This window comes from Trichechus manatus, unplaced genomic scaffold (genome assembly GCF_000243295.1).
Source record: "Trichechus manatus latirostris isolate Lorelei unplaced genomic scaffold, TriManLat1.0 scaffold00022, whole genome shotgun sequence".
NCBI lineage: Eukaryota > Metazoa > Chordata > Mammalia > Sirenia > Trichechidae > Trichechus > Trichechus manatus.
The window spans coordinates 8356559-8376093 of record NW_004443958.1 but is presented as its reverse complement, the minus strand read 5'-3'; the positions used below and the strand labels follow the sequence as shown (position 1 = coordinate 8376093).

At 39.3% G+C, this 19535-nt stretch overlaps 1 protein-coding gene across 1 annotated transcript in view; it reads right to left on the bottom strand.

Annotated features, from left to right (window-relative positions):
- COL14A1 (collagen type XIV alpha 1 chain) overlaps nucleotides 1-19535 on the bottom strand; it is a 266930-nt gene that overhangs the window by 222115 nt on the left and 25280 nt on the right. Inside the window, exon 3 of the mRNA XM_023728170.1 lies at nucleotides 7624-7749. Coding sequence (XP_023583938.1) covers nucleotides 7624-7711 — 88 coding nt within the window. The 5' untranslated portion in view covers nucleotides 7712-7749. The remainder of the gene's footprint in view (nucleotides 1-7623; nucleotides 7750-19535) is intronic.

The following is a 19535-nucleotide window of genomic DNA, read 5'->3' as shown; positions in this document are numbered from 1 at the left end:
AACAACCTTTCAGTTAGCATCTGAACACTTTAACCACTGCACCACCAGGGCTCCTTTTTTCTGGCTAAGAGATGAGCAAATGACTCAAAGCAGGACAGACTGTCTCAAGAATCTGAAACAGTCCAGTGATGTAAGGATGGAAAATAGTTCAGTGGTTTCATTCCAATGACATGCCCTAAAGAAAATGTTCATTAGACCCTATAAACTCTATCCCAGGGGGCTGCCAGATGCCTGTCCTTTTCTTGATTATTTAACTTTTACTTTGGTTATAGAGTTACGGCATTAGAATCTTCCAGTAATTTGCATTATTATTAACTTGGTTACAGAAAGTTTCTGTTACTTGCAACCAAAAATCTCTGAAGCAGATGCAGCAGTATGGGTAACACTGGAAGTGTTTTCCCCTCAAAACAGAGTTTTAGGTGCCATATTGATGGAAAACCCTATTATATTCATCAAATAAAATGCTTTTCACAACAGCAAAGTACTTGTCCTATTTCCTAAGTGCTTTAAAAACTTCAGCTTTTTAGTTCAGTTATTTTTCTGTTAAATGCATTGCCCAAATGAACTATAAACAGGAACAATTAAATTTTGAGAGAAATGTACTGTGTGATATGCTAGAGAGCTCTTTTTATCTTGCTTGGAAGCTAATACGTTATAATTTCATAACTCATTACAAAGATGCGGAAAACAGCAGTAAGGTAAATATTTTCTACTTCCAAATGTGTTTGACTACTAATAACAACAAAAAAAATGTGTAATATATTAACACAGAGGTCTTTATAAAGCTCAATCTAGCCCCCACACAAAGAAGTTTCTAACTTTATATACTTTGAGGTTTTTTAATGAGTTACTTTACCTTCAGTGGTTCCTTCTTACAACCATCCAAAGCAAACATTGCTAGAATCAAGTACATATTTACTGTGAAATTCTAAGAAAATGCTGGTGCCATCATTCTGTCATTACTACACACATTTTATCCCTACAGCCAACACAACATTACTTTTTCTATGTTCCAGTTCATTTAACAACTTGTCTTGAAAAGAAGATGCTGGAATAATCTAGGCAAAAACATTTACTTGAATCAACTACTTGGGTTCACAGTTACTTGGGCTCACAAGCTCTGGAAAGGGGAAGTTTTACATAAAGAAATACACGTAGAGACTAAGTGATAAAATGCATTCTATTGATTAGCAATTTAAGAGAGGAAAGTTACTTACCTGTATGACTTTTAATCCAACTCATAGCAACCCTATAGAACAGAGAAGAACTGCCCATAGGGTTTCCAAGCAGCAGCTGGGCTAAAATCAAGTTGTAGGCAGGGATGTGTTCCTTTCTGGAGGCCCTAAAGGAGAATCTGTTTCCCTGCCTTTTCTGGCTTCTAGAAACTGCCCGCATTGCTGGGCTCATGGTACCCTTATATCTTTGAAACAAGCAATGGCCAGCTGAATCTTTCTTACATCACATCACTCTGATTCTTTTGCCACCCTTTTCCATACGCAACAGGTATGGTTTTTTGGTTTTTCCATATTAAAGACCCTTGTGATTATATTGGGTCCACCTGGATAATCAAGGCTAACTTACTTAAGGCCAGGTGATTAGCAACCTTAATTCTATCTGCTACCTTATCTCTTTGCCATGTTACCTAACATATTCACCAGTTTCAAGGATTAGGATATGAACATCTTTAACTCATTGCCATCTAGTCAATTTCGACTCATAGTGACACTATAGAGTACAACTGCCCCATAGGTTTTTTAAGGAGCAGCTGGTGGATTCGAACCAACCTTTTGGTTAGCAGCCTGAGCTCTTAACCACTGCACCACCAGGGCCCCTGAACATCTTCAAAGGCCATTATTCTGCCTACCACACACTGACCTTTCAGATTTTCATTTCGTTCAGAAACGTAAGGCTAAAGATATCTATAAGAATATAAGGTTTGAGAACAATTAGTGTCAGCTAGCAAGTCAACACACCTGCCTGTAGCAAAGTACTTGTTTGCATATCAAACATTTTCATATATGGCTTTGCAAATTAGGGTCAAAATAGACCAACCCACCGGAACTCACTATTCTGTTTGCTCTAAAAGCAGAAAACAAGTCAACTAAAGCAAATCAAGATCTTTATTCTTTGCTTAAAATCAATCACGTAAATAAATGATTAAAAGGATGGCATGGTGGCAATAAGATAGGATTTCTTGAAAGTTTCACATACCTTCCTAAACACCAAAGTCCAATCTATCTTTCTCTTTTGCCACAATCCCTCAAATAACATATACTGAGATGCATTTGCTTATAGTTCTGTCTCCCCAGTAGACTGAGATGGCAACTGGGGAGGACTTAGCAATTTGCCTACCTTTTGGTCCTAAAGACCTGTACCTTAAATCTTGGAGTTTACCACCACCACCACCAGTTGCCATCAAGTCAGTTCCAACTCATGGTGACCCCATATGTGTCAGAGTAGAATCCATAGGATTTTCACTGACTTATTTTTCAGAAGTAGATTACCAGGCCTTTCTTCTGAAGAGCCTCTGGGTAGACTTGAACTTCCAAGCTTTTGGTTAGCAGCCAAGTGCATTAACCATTTGCACCACCCAGGGACTCCTCCTGGAGTTTAGAGGGTGAGCTATCTAAGATTACCATTATCACTTCTCTAATTGCCGTATCTGAAGACATTATCTTATCAATACAAATATGTTAAGCAGGATTTGTCCACCAAACTGCCTCCATGTATTGCATGAAAAAGGTGGAAATGTGGTCATTAACCTAAAATGTTACAACAGCTATGGGAGCATGCAAAGAGTCAAGTTCATTCTTTCCCAAACAGGTGAGCCTCACATGGAGGAAGCATGGTGTGATTCAATATTCATGAATCTGACTTTTGTAAACCCTTAGTGTCAAACATTAGACATTAACACTCCTAATCCCACCTTGTTTACCACATTCAGACTGCCATGTTCAACTGATGAATGACTCAGCACCAACACTTCGGTCTCTACAGGAATTACCATGTTTGTCTAGCAATGTCACTTTGTGCACTTGTATATACTGCGCACTTCAGGGGTTGGGAAACTTTCTGTAAAGCACCAGATGATAAATATTTTAGGCGTTGTGGACCATGCAATCTCTGCCACAACTACTCATCACTGAAGTTGTAGTGTGAAAGCAGCCACAGGCAGTATGTAACCAAAGAGGTGTCTGTGTTTCAATAAAACTTTATTTAAGAAAATTGACAGCAGGTCATATTTTCCCATGGTTGTAGTTTTCCAACTCCTAATTTATAAAAATGAGTAGAAATCAAAAATAAAAGGGCAGATCCCGATAATAAGATGAAGAATAGATTTCAAAAACCAAGTTTAATTAAAACAAAGTTAGCCATCTCATCTCTCCAAAAATGGTAGTGATCCAAAAAACAGAAAACAACAAATGCTGGCGAAGTTGTGGGAAGACTGGAACACTTGTACACTGCTGGTGGGTTTGTAAAATGGTAAAATCACAATGGAAAACATTATGATGCTTCCTCAAAAAGCTAAAAATAGAAATACTTTATGATCCAGCAATTCAACTCCTAGGTATGTATCCAAGAGATATTAAGAGTAGTGACACCAATAGACATATGCACACCTATGTTCACTGCAGCATTATCTACAATAGAAAAAAGATGGAAACAACCTAACTGACCATCAACAAATGAATGGATAAACAAACTGTGGTACATACATACAGTGAAATACTACACAACTAAAAGAATATTGAGGAGTCCGCGAAATATCTAATAAATAACATGGATGAATATGGAGAACATTATTCTGAGTGAAATAAGTCAATCACAAAAAGACAAATACTGTATGGTCTCACTATCATAAAAAGTCAAGAACAGATATACACATGGAAAGGTAAATTTCTTTGATGGTTACCAGGGATGGGAGGGACAGGGAGGGGGAATCACTTTCTAGGTAGCAGACATTTCTTACTTTTGGTGATAGGAAAGGCAATCTCAAATATGGGTGAAGTCTGCACAACCTGACCAAGGTAAATAAAGACACTAAAAAGTACACGAGAAAACGGGACAACTTCTGTAAATGCTATAACATATACAATTTTGCAACAACAGTAATAACAATCAAAAAATATTTGTGTGTGTGCAGCATTATTCACAATAGCAAAAAGACAGAAATAACCTAAGTGCTCATCAACAGATGAATGGATAAACAAATTATGGTATATACACACAATGGAACATTGCACAATAATAAAGAACAATGATGAATCTGCAAAACATCTCACTACATAGATGAATCTGGAGGGCATTATGTTGAACGAAATAAGTTAATCACAAAAGGACATATATTGGATGAGACCACTATTATAAACACTGAAGAAAAGATTTACACACAGAAAAAAAACAATATTTGATTGTTACAAGGAGGGGTGGGGAGGGGAAATCACCAACTAGATAGTAGACAAGTGTTAACTTTGGCAAAAGGAAAGACAACACACAATATAGGGAAAGTCAGCACAACTTGACCAAAGCAAAGCCATAGAAGCTTCCTAGACATCCTAACACCTTGAAGGACTGAGTTACTGGGGCTGAGGGCTGGGACCATAGTTTCGGTGGACATCTAGGTCAACTGGCATAACACAGTTCATAAAGAAAATGTCCCTACATCCTACTTTGGTGAGCAGCATCTGGGGTCTTAAAAGCTTATGAGGAGCCATTTAAAATACATATATTGGTCACATCACGTTCGGAGCAAAGGAGAGTGAAGAAAACCATAGACATAAGGAAAATATCAGTCCAAAGGACCAATGGACCATATGAACCACTGCCTCCACCAGCCTGAACCCAGAAGAAATAGATGGTGCCCAGCTACCACCACTGACCGCTGACAGGGATCACAATACAGAGTTCCAGGCAGAGCAGGAGAAAAATGTAGAACAAATTACAAATTCATAAAAAAAGACCAGACTTACTGGTCTGACAGAGACTAGAGGGGCCCCCAAAACTATGGCCCCCAGACAACCTGCTAACTCAGAACTGAAGCCACTGCCAAAACCCACCTTTCAGCTAAAAATTAGACAGGACTATAAAACAAACAATAGCACATGTGAGGAACATGCTTCTTAGTTCAATCAAGTATAGGAGACCTAATGGGTAACACCTGCCCAAAAGCAACGACAAGAAGGCAAGAAGGGACAGGAAAACTGGACAAATGGGCACAGAGAGCCTGGGTGTAAAGAGAAAGGGGGAGAGTGCTGACACATTGCGGGGATTGCAACCAATGTCACAAAACAATTTGTGTATAAATTTTTGAAAGAGAAACTAATTTGCACTGTAAACTTTCACCTAAAACACAATAAAAAATAAATAAAAAGATTTTTAAAAGTGTGTGGTTACATAGATAGATATGTATGCATATATGGATATAGGAAGACATATGCAAGTACATGCATATGCATGTATAGGTGTACCTGTAGGCTTATGTTTGTGTGTGCTGCATATATATCCATATATGTAATAAAGCACATAGGGGCACAGTTACAGAGACTTCCTAGACATGTACAAACAACTCACAGGATTTGTTTGCTGGGTTAAAAGGCTTAGGCCCATACATGCGACAACTTAGTCAACTGGCATAACATAGTTCATAAATATTCTACACCCTAGTTTGGTGAGTATCATCTGGGTTCTTAAATGCTTGTGAGCGGCCATCGAAGATACAACTATTGGTCTCTACTCATCTGGAGCAAAAGAGGATGAGGGAAACCAAAGACTCAAAGAAGAAACTAGTCCACAGGACTAATAGCTCACACAAACCACAGCCTCTTCAAACCTGAGACTAGAAGAACTAGATAGTGCCAGGCTATCACTACCAACCATTCTGACTAGGGGCACAACAGAAGGTCCCAGACAGAATAGGAGAAAAATGTAGAACAAAACTCAAATTCCTAAAAAAGGCCAAACCTACTGGATCAATAGAGACTAGAGGAACCCCCAAGACTACCACCCTAAGATAGCCTTTGAACTTGGCACTTAAGCTACTCCTGAAAGTCACCTTTCAGCCAAATAATATACTGGCTTATAGAATAAACAGTATCACCTGTGAGCAATGTGCTCCCTTAAAGAATCAACTATATGAGACCAAATGGTCAATATTCACCCAAAAGCAAAGAAGAGAAGGCAAGGAGGGGAAGGGAAGCTGGATCAATGGAAACAGAACAAACAGAATGGCAATAATGAGAATGCTGACACATTGTGAAAACTGCAATCAATGTCACAGAACAATTTGTTAAAATTGTTAAATGGGAACCTAATCTGCTGTATAAACTTTCAACTAAAACACAGTATTTTAAAAAAAAGTTAGGTATTGTCATGGACTGAATTGTGTCCCCCAAAAATGTGTGTAAACTTGGCTAGGCCACGATTCCCAGTATTATGTGATTGTCCACCATTTTGTTATCTGGTGAGATTTTCCTATGTGTTGTAAATCCTACCTCTGTGATGTTGATGAGGCAGGATTAGCGGCAGTTATGTTAATGAAGAAGGACTCAATCTACAAGATTAGGCTGTGTTTTAAGTCAATCTCTTTTGAGATGTAAAAGAGAGAAGGAAGCAGAGACACATGGGGACCTCATACCACCAAGAAAGCAGCACCAGGAGTATAGTGCATCCTTTGGACTGAGGCTTCCTGAGCCTGAGAAGCTCCTAGACCAGGGAAGACTGATGACAAGGACCTCCCCCAGAGCCGACAGAGACAGAAAGCCTTCCCCCTGGAGCTGAAGCCCTGAATTTGGAATTCTAGCCTAATAGACTGAGAGACTAATTTTCTCTTTGTTAAAGCCATCCACTTGTGATATTTCTGTTATAGCAGCACTAGAGAACTAAGACACCCTTAAAATGGCATATCAGCAGCATCTGTCAGATTCTTTGTAACCAACAGATTATGTGCTCAGTTTTTAGGGAAAGCAACAAAACTAAGGACCACGGAGGAAGTGGTAAAGAGCCCTGGTGGCTCAGTGGTTAAGTGCTTGGTTGCTAACGAAAATTTGATGGTTCAAACCCACCAGCTGCTCCATAGGGAAAAAGATGTGGCAGTCTGCTTCTGTAAAGATTTAAAGCCTTGGAAACTTCATGGGGGCAATTATACTCTGTCCTATAGGGTCGCTATGAGTCAGAATCAACTCAACAGCAATGGGGGAGTAAGCGATAGAAATACTTTGTAGACACTATATTTAAGAGACCGGCATAATTAGGATACATAAAAGCACACATACACACACTATTGCTCTTTATTAATAGAACTAGATTTGCAACATTCAAATATGACTTTCCCTGATTAATGTTGCTTAACCTTTTCAGAAGTACATTAAGAATGAGCTGTGTAACCAATTGCCACAAAATGACTGTGCTCAGTCACTGGTGAAGTAGTAACCCACATGAAAGCTGGTGCACCTCTCAACAGTGCAAACAGTTGGTAAAACTGAGTAAAAGCCAATATGTGACCCTACTTAGAAATGCAGCTGACCAGTGAAGCACTATTTTTATACATAATATAAAAACGATTCTCAGAATCAACACATCGGCTAGAGTCCCAGACTCTGATGTTATCTGCAAATTTTCAATTACCTTGACCCTGGACAATGGTGCAGAAATAAGCAATTGCCACAAAACTTGGAAGCAGCCAGTACCGCATCTTGCACTGAAAAATCTTCATTTTATTTCCTGCTTTTTACATGGGGTGTAGCAGCAAACCTGAAAACACAAAGCACAGGACATTTTCAGAAGGCTGAAAATACAACATATGTAGTCATCTAGGACAGGAAAATAAGCCAACATACATGAGTGAGGCCGACAGCACGCCCACCATCTTGAATAAGCAAAGGGTGGTCCCTGCCATCCTTTGTGATATGAGAACTAATTCCTTGAATGTAAGCTCTCTCCTCATTAGGTAATGTAAGAACAAACCCCGTCTTTAAGATATTGCTTTATTTAGGTATACTTCTGGTTCCAGCTCAGTTAAGAAAACCAAGAGACTGGGGTCTCAAGACCAGTTGAAACTGATCTAGAACCAGGTTTGGCCCACCTGACATGCGCAGTACCAACAACTGTATCCCTTGGAAGACCTATTAATGTCAGAGGCCGAAAAACACCCACACACACCCCTTAGACTGAGCAGGCGCAGAACATGGGCCCGCCCCAGGAACGCCTTTATGGACCAAACCAATCAGCAGGCTGACTCCACCTTGGGGTGTCCCTGAAGACCCTAAACCCAATTTACTTTACCCATAGAAGCCCCTCGGGCCATTGTTCAGGGAGCCACCTTGGCGACACAAGTCCCGGTGGGCTCCTTTACTTGGCCAACTAAATAAAGCTGCTTCTTCCACTTCCACCGCTTCGTGTCTTTCTAGCCGCGCCGAGAAGACCTAGAAGCCTCTGGCTACATGAGTATTGTCAGGAAGTAATTAATTCCATAAAACATTGTATATTTCACTCTAAAGTAAGACTGATACAAGAAAGATTTTTGAAAGGGTGCCATAAATAACAAGCATGATTTGGGAAATATTTGGGAGAGAAGTTGTACTTTGTGACTCCTTTATAAGGGCACAATACTACGTAGTGCATTTCCCAAATGAAGAAATTCCAAAAGTTTACCTGGAATGAGCATTATAATTAGAAAATCACAATTTTCTTGCCAGTAATGTGCTCCTGTGGTCCTAGGTGGCACAACTGTTTAAGCACTTGACTACTAACCGATAGGTTGGCAGTTTGAACCCACCCAGAGGCTCCTGGGAAGAAAGGCCTGGGGATCAGCTTCCAAAAGGTCACAGCCTTGAAAATTCTATGGAGTGCAGCTCTACTCAGCACACATGGGGTTGCCATGAGTCAGAATCAACTTGACAGCAACTGGCTTAATGTGCTCCTCTCATATTTATCACAAAGTTAAAAGTCCTACTATTGCCTATAAAATGCAGATACATAGAAATGTTCTATTAGTGATCAAACAGAAACTACTTTGTGCTAATATTAAATCACTACTGAGCTTTCAGGAGCCCTGGTGGTGCAGTGGTTAAAGTGCTCAGCTGTTAACCGACAGGTCAGTGTTTGAACCCACTAGCTGCTCTGTAGGAGAAAGATGTGGCAGTCTGCTTCTATAAAGATTACAGCCTTGGAAACGCTATGGGGCAGTTCTACTCTGTCCTATAAGGTCACTATGAGTCAGAATTGACTCCACAGTAGTGGGTTTGTTTCGGTTTGGAGTGAGCTTTCCCTTCACTGTGTTGACTAATTCCTGATCCTTTTAACAGTTACTCATAGCTCTTTTTTTTTTTCTAAAACATATGACTCTAGAACTCTTCCAAGGTTTTCTTTTCCATCTATTTGGATGTCAGTGAAGGAAGAGCTACAAGAAAAATTCAGCAGCCAATTCACTATCAACTTAAATGAATTATTCTTACTAAGATTTCCTTCCCCAAGCAACACAACCATATGTTTTGACCAGACAAGATAAAAGAACAAGACATAAGGAAACACCCACATTTATCTTTTCAGCATGAACTTTAAGATCTGGAGAGTTTATCAGATATCACGATACTATTTTAACAAAGGTGAAGAAGGTCCTTTTCCAAGCCCCAACCAAACCACGCAGCCCTGCTCTGTTCTCATCAAAGCACTATCGTTCCTGTGCCCAGGTGTTTTGAAGCAATGATAAACATCCAACACTGGAAGTTAACCTGCATTCTGTGTACTGTAAATCACTCACTCAATCGTTCCATCAGTGCTACACTAATCTTGGCAACTCCTTTTGAAAACGGAGTATTATTTATACAAAAAAAAAAAAAGAAATATGTAGCCATAGCCTATCTTTAAATTCCTCTTTTTTATGTTGTTTATTTTAATTTAGGATGAGTTAATACCATATTGGGAGAAGTACAGCTTTTCACTTTCCCAAGGTTTTCTGCCAAGTCCCTAAATTCTTGGACAGTAAGATAAGAACAAGAAAAAACTATTCCTATTAAAGTGCCATGAGGTATTTTAACATTTACCAAAATGTCAAAGCCTAATTTTTTGAAACTTTGCCCAAAAGCTTGCACAAAACAAATAACACTGCCCTGAGTTTTTCATTTAAAACCATCATGTTAGAAATGGTTACTTAGCTCTAAGTTCAGAAGATATAAACCAAATTTGGAGAAAGATGACAACGTTTAGTACAAGTTTTCTCAAAACACTGTCCTCATTTTACAATCAGTAACTTAAAATTAACCCCATAGTGCTAATGTGCCCTTCCTCTACTTCATATGTTTGTTTTATTTAACCTCATTTGTACAGCTAAGCTAAACAAGGAGCAAAGGCCCTGAGTACAAGCACTAAACAGCTTTTACGGATTCCACATAACTCCCAGCCTCATCAAAAATCCTTGAAATATTTATGCTAACGTTTTTAAAAAAACATTTATTCTAAAGTTTTTGTTTATTTAAAAAAAAATTCTATCGTTTTTAATAAACCATTCATACAAACACACATACACACACTTGCACAGACTTACACACATAAATACACCCAAACCTTGGACAAAGTTTTATTCAATCAGTGAAGACTTACCAAAAAAAAAATCATAAACTTAAACAACATTGTCGTTAGTCATCTGGCATAGTGGCCATCCAGCAGCTCCAGGCCCCGAGGGGGATTGTTATTCATAGTATCGGAATTTTCATTCCAACAATCGCTTCAATCAATTATTGACAATCCTACTATATAACCAAAACACTGTACTTGGTACTAAGGAAGACACAAAACATATCATATGAGCCCTGCCTTCAGTGAGCTCACTTAACAATTAAACTGTAGAGAAAGATGGTGAGCAACTATATTGCAAAGCTAAATGAAGTAAATACAAAGTAGAACAGACTGTCAGCACAAGGTGGCAATTTGAATAAAAGACCAGGTAGTCAGGAAGACAACTCTGCCACTAATTTGGTCTTTGACTAACTAGTTTAACCACTCTATGACTCCTTGTTGTTTCTTTATCAAATGCCATATATCAAACTGTGTCTTTATCAATAAAATGAGTGAGATAATATCTACCTTGTAGGTTGATTGTCATAATGTAGACAAAGTACTTAGAACACAGGTAGCTCTCAAAAAGTTCTAACTAGCAGCATGTTAGCACCATACGTAACATGCTGAAAGAACACAAAGGAAAGGAGAATGAAAATAATCAATGAATTTGCTACTTGGGCAGATGCTAAAGGAGAAAGGAGAATCAAGTAGTCTTTATCTCATCCCCAGTTAATTGGCCTAATTACTTACGTGTTCAGCACTTCTGTTCTACTTCCTAGTTCCTTGTGTAGTGCCTAGGGTCTTAAAAGCTTGCAAGCAGCCATTCAAGGCAGACAATTGGTCTCTATTTGCCTGGAGCAGCAGATGAAGAAAGAAAGTCAGGAATAGGAGGAGGAAATGAATGTGTGGCTAATTCCCTCCACGAACAACCACCTCCTCTGCCATGAGACCAGAAGAACTGGATGGTGCCTGGCTACCATGACTGAATATTTTGATCAAAGACTCTTTAGAAGAATCTTTGATCAAAAGGGGTAAAATGCAGATTTGAATTTCAAATTCTCATGGAATCTAGTCTTTCTGAAGCCATGGAGGCTGGATGATGCTCTGAAACTATTGCTCTGAGATAATCTTTGAACCTTAAACCAAAAATATCCCCTGCAGTCTTCTTAAAACCAAACAATAGTTTAGCTTCACTTGTAAAGAATGTCTGCCTTGAGCATTATGCTTTTTTAAAATCTATTTATATGGGATCAAAGTGACAACAGCAACTCGAAAGATTAGATAGGAAACTGAGGCAGTGAGTTTATGTCAATGGGGAGAGGAAAACAACTCAGAGAAGGAGGATGAGAATGGTTGCACAATTCGAAGAATGTACTCAAGGTCACTGGATTGTACATGCAGAAACTGCTGAATTGGTGTATGTTTTGCTGTGTATATTCTCAAAAACAACAATAAAAATAAATTTTCTTAAAAGTCTGTCTCCTCCATCATATTAAGGCTGTAGAACTAACTTGGCAAAAAAAATTGAGGCAAAAACTGAAGATCTAGATAATGACAGAGTCAACAATTATTTCCATGGGTGAGCTGCTTTAGACTTTTCAAATGACATTCCTATCCATTTTTATCAATCTCCAGATGACAGCTCTGTGCAGGTTCAAAATAATCAATCATATGAAGGCATAGGAGACTTAAGTAACAATTCATACGAAAAGACTTAGCTATTCTATTTGACATGTTCATGCAAAGAAGGTTTGAAAGAAATGGGGATGTTTAAGCATGTTTTCAGCCGAGGAAAAATAAGAAAGCAAGGGCACACAACAGATGTCTTCAAATATTTGAAGAGCTTTCTTGTGGAAGAGAAAACAGGATTATTTTGTGCAGCTTCTAAAAACAGATCATGTGCATTTGGATATAAAGGGATGTGGATCTGAATATCAAGAATTCTCAACACTTAAAAGTGTTTCTTTCACTACAAGTTCTGGGACAGAAGTTGGCTAAGATATACCCATAAGAAATGTTATAGAAGGGATTCCTGAATTTGGGGGCAGGGGACCTGAACTAAATGACCTCTAAGATGCCTTCCACACTACATCTTTTATACTGTAGTATCTATTTTATAGAAGGAGAATTTTACAGTCAATTGATTATCTAGGTCATTCAGCTTTGTAGATAAAAGAGACAGGACTAAAAAGAGGCTTAATGTCTCAGCCCAATGTGCTGGCATTGTTTGGCATTCCTTATTTCTTCTCTTTAATGAAAATACCACCCTCCTCACATCCAGAATCATAAAGAGGGTTTTCGAGATTACCTAATGAGGTCTACTTAAAAGAAAACTCTGGAGAAGTTGGTGATTATTAATTACTCTTATCTGTTAGCATCATGGCATAGTAGAAAACAACTCTAAAATAGGAATAAAGAGGACTTAATCCTAGTTTTACTACTACTAGCTTTGTGATATTTGGAAAATCATTAACTCTCTGGGCCTCAGTTTTCTCATCTTTAAACAAATGTGTTCAAGTTTCGGATTTTGGTAATGATAGAGGAGGTTGTATCTGGCAAACCTTCCTACAGGTAACACTGATAATAAACTCTGGATATAATATAAATGAAACCTTTTTTGACAGCACTGAAACACCACCACCCCCCGCCGCAAAAGAAAAAGCAACAAAAAAACCAACATTGCCATCGAGTCATTTCTGACTCGTGGTAACCCCATGTGTTACAGAGTAGAACTGTTATGGGTTTTCTTGGCTGTAATCTTTTTGTTTGTTTGTTTTTATTGTTGCAGTTTAAGTGCAAGTTTACAACTCAAGTTAGTCTCTCATACAAAAATTTATACATACCTTGTTATGTGACCCTAATTGCCTTCCCTATACAGTGACAGCACACTCCTCCTTTCTACCCCGGATTTCCCGTGTCCATTCAACCAGCTGCTGACCCTCTCTGCGTTCTCATCTCACCTCCAGACAGAAGCTGCCCATTTAGTCTCATGTATCTACTTGAGCCAAGAGGCACACGCCTAACGAGTATCACTTTGTGTCCCACAGTCCAGTCCAATCTTTCTCTGAAGAGTTGGCCTCCGGAATCGTCTCAGTTCTGGGCCGACAGAGAGTCCGGGGGCCATGCTTTCTGGGGTTCCTCCAGTCTCAGTCACACCATCAAGTTTTGTCTTTACTAGAATTTGAGTTCTGCACCCCACCCTTCCGCTGCTCCATCAAGGACTCTCCATTGTGTTTCCGGTCAGGGCAGTCATTGCTGGTAGCCGGGCACCATCTAGTTCTTCTGGTCTCAGGCTGATGAAGTCTCTGGTCTATGTGGCCCTTTCTGTTTCTTGGGCTAATACTTTCCTTGTGTCCTTGGTGTTCTTCATTCTCCTTTGCTCCAGGTGGTTGGGACCAACTGATGCATCTTACATGGCCACTTGCTAGTTTTTAAGACCCCAGACTCTTGGCTGTAATCTTTATGGAAGTAGATCATCAAGCCTTTCTTCTGAGGTGCCATTGGGTGGGTTTGAACTGTCAACCTCTAGGTTACCAGATGATCACAAACACTTATGCCATGACAGCACTGGAGAGTGACCAAAAGCAGGCATAAACTAGAAGGGATTTAATGCTTAAATGAAGGGAGCCACACTCACTGAGTAACAACCATGTGTATACAGCCTTTCCCCTCCAAGGGAACTCCTCCACTATACATGGCATGGTGACTAGAAATCAAGAAAAGCTGCATACAGTCTTGTTAGCATAAAGTGTCAGAGGGTAGAGTTCAGGGATGTCAGAGAGAGTGGAAATTGAGAGGGAACACTCAAAAAGAATAAGCCACACTGGGGGGGGGGGGGCAAAAACTATATATAAACTCCCCTTAAATCACAGACATTTCAGAAATGAGAAAGTCAATTAATCAAGAAAACTTAACAATCATAAATGTGTATGTACTTACTAACAGAGCTTCAAAACACATGAAGCAAAACTGCTTGAACTAAAGAAAGAAATAAGTCAACCCATAATCAACACTGGAGATTTTAACACTCCTCTTTGGTCATGATGGAACAACTAGACAAAGTATCAGTAAGGATACAGAATATGTGAACAACTATATCAACTAATGGACATTCATTGAACATTATATCCAACAACATCCTAGGATTAGTGAGCTGAAATGGACTGGTATTGGTCGTTCTGAATCAATCATATGGTCTACTGTGCCAGGAATGACAAACTGAAGAGGAATGGTGTTGCATTCATTGTCAAAAAGAACATTTCAAGATCTATACTGAAATACATCACTGTCAGTGATAGGATACCATGCTTACGCCTACAAGAAAGACCAGTTAATACAAGTATTGTTCAAATTTACACACCAACGACTAATGCCAAAGATGAAGAAATTGAAGATTTTTACCAACTTTTGAAGTCTGAAACTGATCAAAGACGCAATCAAGATGCATTGACAATTACTGGTGACTGGAATATGAAAGTTGGAAACAAAGAAGGATCAGTAGTTGGAACATATGGCCTTGGTGATGAAAGGACGCCAGAGATTATGTGACAGAATTTTGCAAGACCAATGACTTATTCATCACAAATACCTTTTTTTAACAATATAAACAGTAACTATACAAGTGGACCTCACAGGATGGAATACACAGGAATCAAATCTACTACATTTGTGCAAACACACAACATGAAGAAACTCAATACCATCAGTCAGAACAAGGCCAGGGGCAAACTATGAAACAAACCATCAATTGCTCACATGCAAGTTCAAGCTGAAGCCAAAAAAAATTAAAACAAAGCCAAAGTATGACCTTGAATATATCGCACGTGAATTTAGAGACCATCTCAAGAATAGATTTGATGCGTTGAATACTAATGACTGAAGACCAGACTAGTTGTGGGATGACATCAAGGATATCATACATGAAGAAAGCAAAAGGTCATTAAAAAGACAGGGGAAAAAAAGACCAAAATGGATGTCACAAGAGACTCTGAAACTTGCTCTTGAACATAAAATAGCTAAAACGAAAGGAAGAAATGATGAAGTAAAAGAGCTGAACAGAAGATCTCGAAGGTCTGCTCAAAAAGACACAGTATTATAATGAAATGTGAAAAGACCTGGAGTTAGAAAACCAAAAGGGAAGAACGTGCTCAGCATTTTTCAAGCTGAAAGACTAAAGAAAAAATTCAAGTCTTGAGTTTCAATACTGAAGGATTCTATGAGCAAAAAATTGAATGACGCAGAAAACATCAAAAGAAGATGGAAGGAATACACAGAGTTACTGTACCAAAAAGAGTTGGCTGATGTCCAACCATGTCAGGAGGTAGCGTATGATCAAGAACCAATGGTACAGAAGGAAGAAGTCCAAGCTGCACTGAAGGCACTGGTGAAAAACAAGGCTTCAAGAATTGACAGAATACCAATTGAGATGTTTCAACAAACATGCAATGATGAAAGCTCTTACTTGTCTATGCCAAGAAATTTGGAAAACAGCTACCTGGCTAACCAACTGGAAGAGATTCATATGTATGCCTATTCCAAAGAAAGGTGGATCCAAGGGAATGCAGAAATTACTGAACAATATCATTAATATACCATGCAACCAAAATTATGCTGAAGAAACTTCAAAATTGGTTGCAGCAGTACATCAACAGGGAACTGCCAGAAATTCAAGCCAGATCCAGAAGAGGATGTGGAACAAGGGATATTATTGATGATGTCAGATAGATCTTAGCTGAAAACAGAGAATACTAGAAAGATATTTACCTATAATTTTATTGCCTATGCAAAGGCATTCGACTGTGTGGATCATAACAAATTACAGACAACATTGTGAAGAATGGGAATTCCACAACACTTAATTGAGCTCATGAGGAACCTGTACATAGATCAAGAGGCAGTTGTTTGAACAGAACAAGGGGATACTGCATGGTTTAAGATCAGGAAGAGTGTGCATCAGGGTTGTATCCTTTCACCATATTTATTCAGTCTGTGTGGTGACCAAATAACCTGGTGTATTGAATCAGAATCTACATTTAAACAAGATCCTCAGGTGATTCTTATGTATAATAAATTTATATAGCTGGAATATATGAAGAAGAAAGGGGCATCAGGATTCAAGGAAGACTCATTAACAACCTGCGATATGCAGATGACACAACCTTGCTTGCTGAAAAGTGACGAGGACTTGAAGAACTTACTGGTGAAGACCAAAGACTACAGGCTTCAATAAGGATTACACCTCAAGAAAAAGAAAAAAAAAATCCTCACAATTGGACGAAAAAGCAACATCCTGATAAATGAAGAAAATACTGAAGTTGAAAAGGATTTCATTTTAGTTGGATCCACAATCAACACCAATTGAAGCAGCAGTTAAGAAATCATACTACATAATGCATTGGGCAAATCTGCTGCAAAAGACCTCTTTAAAGTGTCAAAAAGCAAAGATGTCACCTTGAGGACTAAGGTTCGCCTGACCCAAGCCACAGTATTTTCAATTGCCTCATATGCATGCGAAAGCTCAACCATGAACAAGAAAGACTGAAGAAGAATTGATGCATATGAATTATGGTGTTGGTAAAGAATATTAAATATACCATGGACTGTCAGAAGAACAAACAAATCTGTCTTGGAAAAAGCACGGCTTGAACGCTCCTTAGAAGTGAGGATGGCAAGATTTCATCTCATGTACTCTGGACAGGTTATCAGGAAGGACCAATCCCTGGATAAGGACATCATTCTTGATAAAATAGAAGGTCGGCAAAAAAGAGGAAGACCCTCAACAAGACGGATTGACACAGTGGCTGCAACAAACATAGCAAAGAGTGGGCAATCAGAGCTTTGATCTGGTTTGTTCCAGTTCAAACCCCTGCTGAGAATTTGCATTTCTAACAAGTTCCCAGGCGATGCTAATGATGCTGGTTAGGGACCAATTCTGAGAACCACTAGTAGAGTAGTGGTTCTCAAAATTTATTACACATAAGAATCACCTGGGGATCTTGTTTTTATGTAGATTCTGACTCAGTACACCAGCTTTTAAGCCATGCAGGCAGTGTTTAGTTCTGCTGTACATACGGTGGCTATGAGTTGGAACCAACTTGATGGCATCCAACAACAACATATCCAACGACTACAGAATGTACATGTATTTCAAGTGTACGTGGAAAGTTTACCAAAATATTTATTTTATATGTTATATGTATATATATATATGGGTCTATTTCCTGGGTCAAGAAGATGGCACGGGCATCCCTCATGCCACTGCAACTCTTTAGCTAACTCCATGGACTCCGTAACTGTTTTTCTCTCCTGGATCTTGCTTGGGTACTATAAGATGTCTAGTTGGACAGTTTACCCTAATCAAAAAAGTTTAAACCTGCATAATAGGCAATCAACAAACATTTATTGATTTAATGCTGCTGAATGATCAGGGCTGATTGTGCAGTTGTACAGTTTATGCACTGAACAATTTTCCCTTGGCCTAGGGGGTGCGTGAAGCTTGAAATCAGCAGACACTCAGCTCTCTAAGTCGTGTGCCCCAGCACAAAGCTGTGTTATCCAGAGGAAAGGGCACTGCTTTCTTGTAATGGTATGTGCCACTCTCCAAACTGTGGGCCTGTCTTTTTCTAATTCACAGAAAGACCCTGGATAGGTAAGCAATAGCCCTGATAATCATTCAAATGCAAGGGATTCAACTGGAAATCCACCTCAGAAATGCAGCTGGTCAGTCTTACACTAGATGCTGTAACTTCTATGTCATGGAAGGCAGAGCCATCCCCAAACCAAAAGCCAAAGCCATTGCCGTTGAGTCAGTTCCGACTCTTGATGACCCCATGTGTTACAGAGTAGAAGTTCTCCATAGGGTTTTCTTGGATGTAACCTTTACAAAAGCACTTTACCAGGCCTTTCTTTCTCAGGGCCACTGGGTAGGTTTGAACCACCAACCTTCAGGTTAGTACTCGAGCTCAAACCATTTTCAATTGGGCTGACAGCTCCTTGACTCAAGAATGTTCAATCACTTAGATTTTTTTTTCCCTCTTTCTTTTTTTTTAAGGACTGATACAGAGCTACCCAGTCAAAGAAATGGAGGAACTGTTTTTATCTAAAATATATGTCTATTAGCTGTACAAAGAGGAGGTGCACATCTCAGTTTAAACATCTATCTCTTCCTTCGGGAAGCTTCCCTTAGATGCTGTCTGTCCGGGTCAGATGGTCCTCTTGTATTTCCTACAGTAGTGAGCTCTATTTTCTATTCTTTTTTTATTGTTCTTTAGATGAAGGTTTACAGAATAGTTTCTCATTGAACAGTTAGTACACATATTGTATTATGACAATGGTTAACGACCCCACAACATGTCAACACTGTCCCTTCTCAATCTTGGGTTCCCTATTACCAGCTTTCCTGTCTCCTTCTGCCTTCTAGTCTTTGTCCCTGGACTGTTGTGCCCCATTAGTCTCGTTTTGCTTTATGAGGCTGTCTAATCTTTGGCTGAAGGATGAACCTAGGGAGTGACTTCATTACTGAGCTAAAAGAGTGTCTGGGTGTCATACTCTCGGGGTTTCTCCAGTCTCTGTCAGACCAGTAAGTCTGGTCTTTTTTTGTGAGTTAAAATTTTGTTCTACATTTTTCTCCAGCTCTGTCCAGGACCCTCTGTTGTGATCCCTGTCAGAGCAGTCCGTGATGGTAACCGGGCACCATCTAGCTATACTGGACTCAGTGGAGTATCTTAGATGGCTGCTCACAGGCTTTTAAGACCCCAGATGCTACTCATCAATGTAGAAGGTAGAATATTGTCTTTATAAACTGTGTTATGCCAGTTGAGCTAGATGTTCTCGGAGACCATGGTCCCCACAGCCCTCTGCCCAGCAATTCAGTCCCTCAGGTAGTTTGGATGTGTCTATGGAGCTTCCATGACCTTTCCTTGTACAAGTTGTGCTGGTTTCCCCAGTATTGTGTACTGTCTCACCCTTCACCCAAGATACCA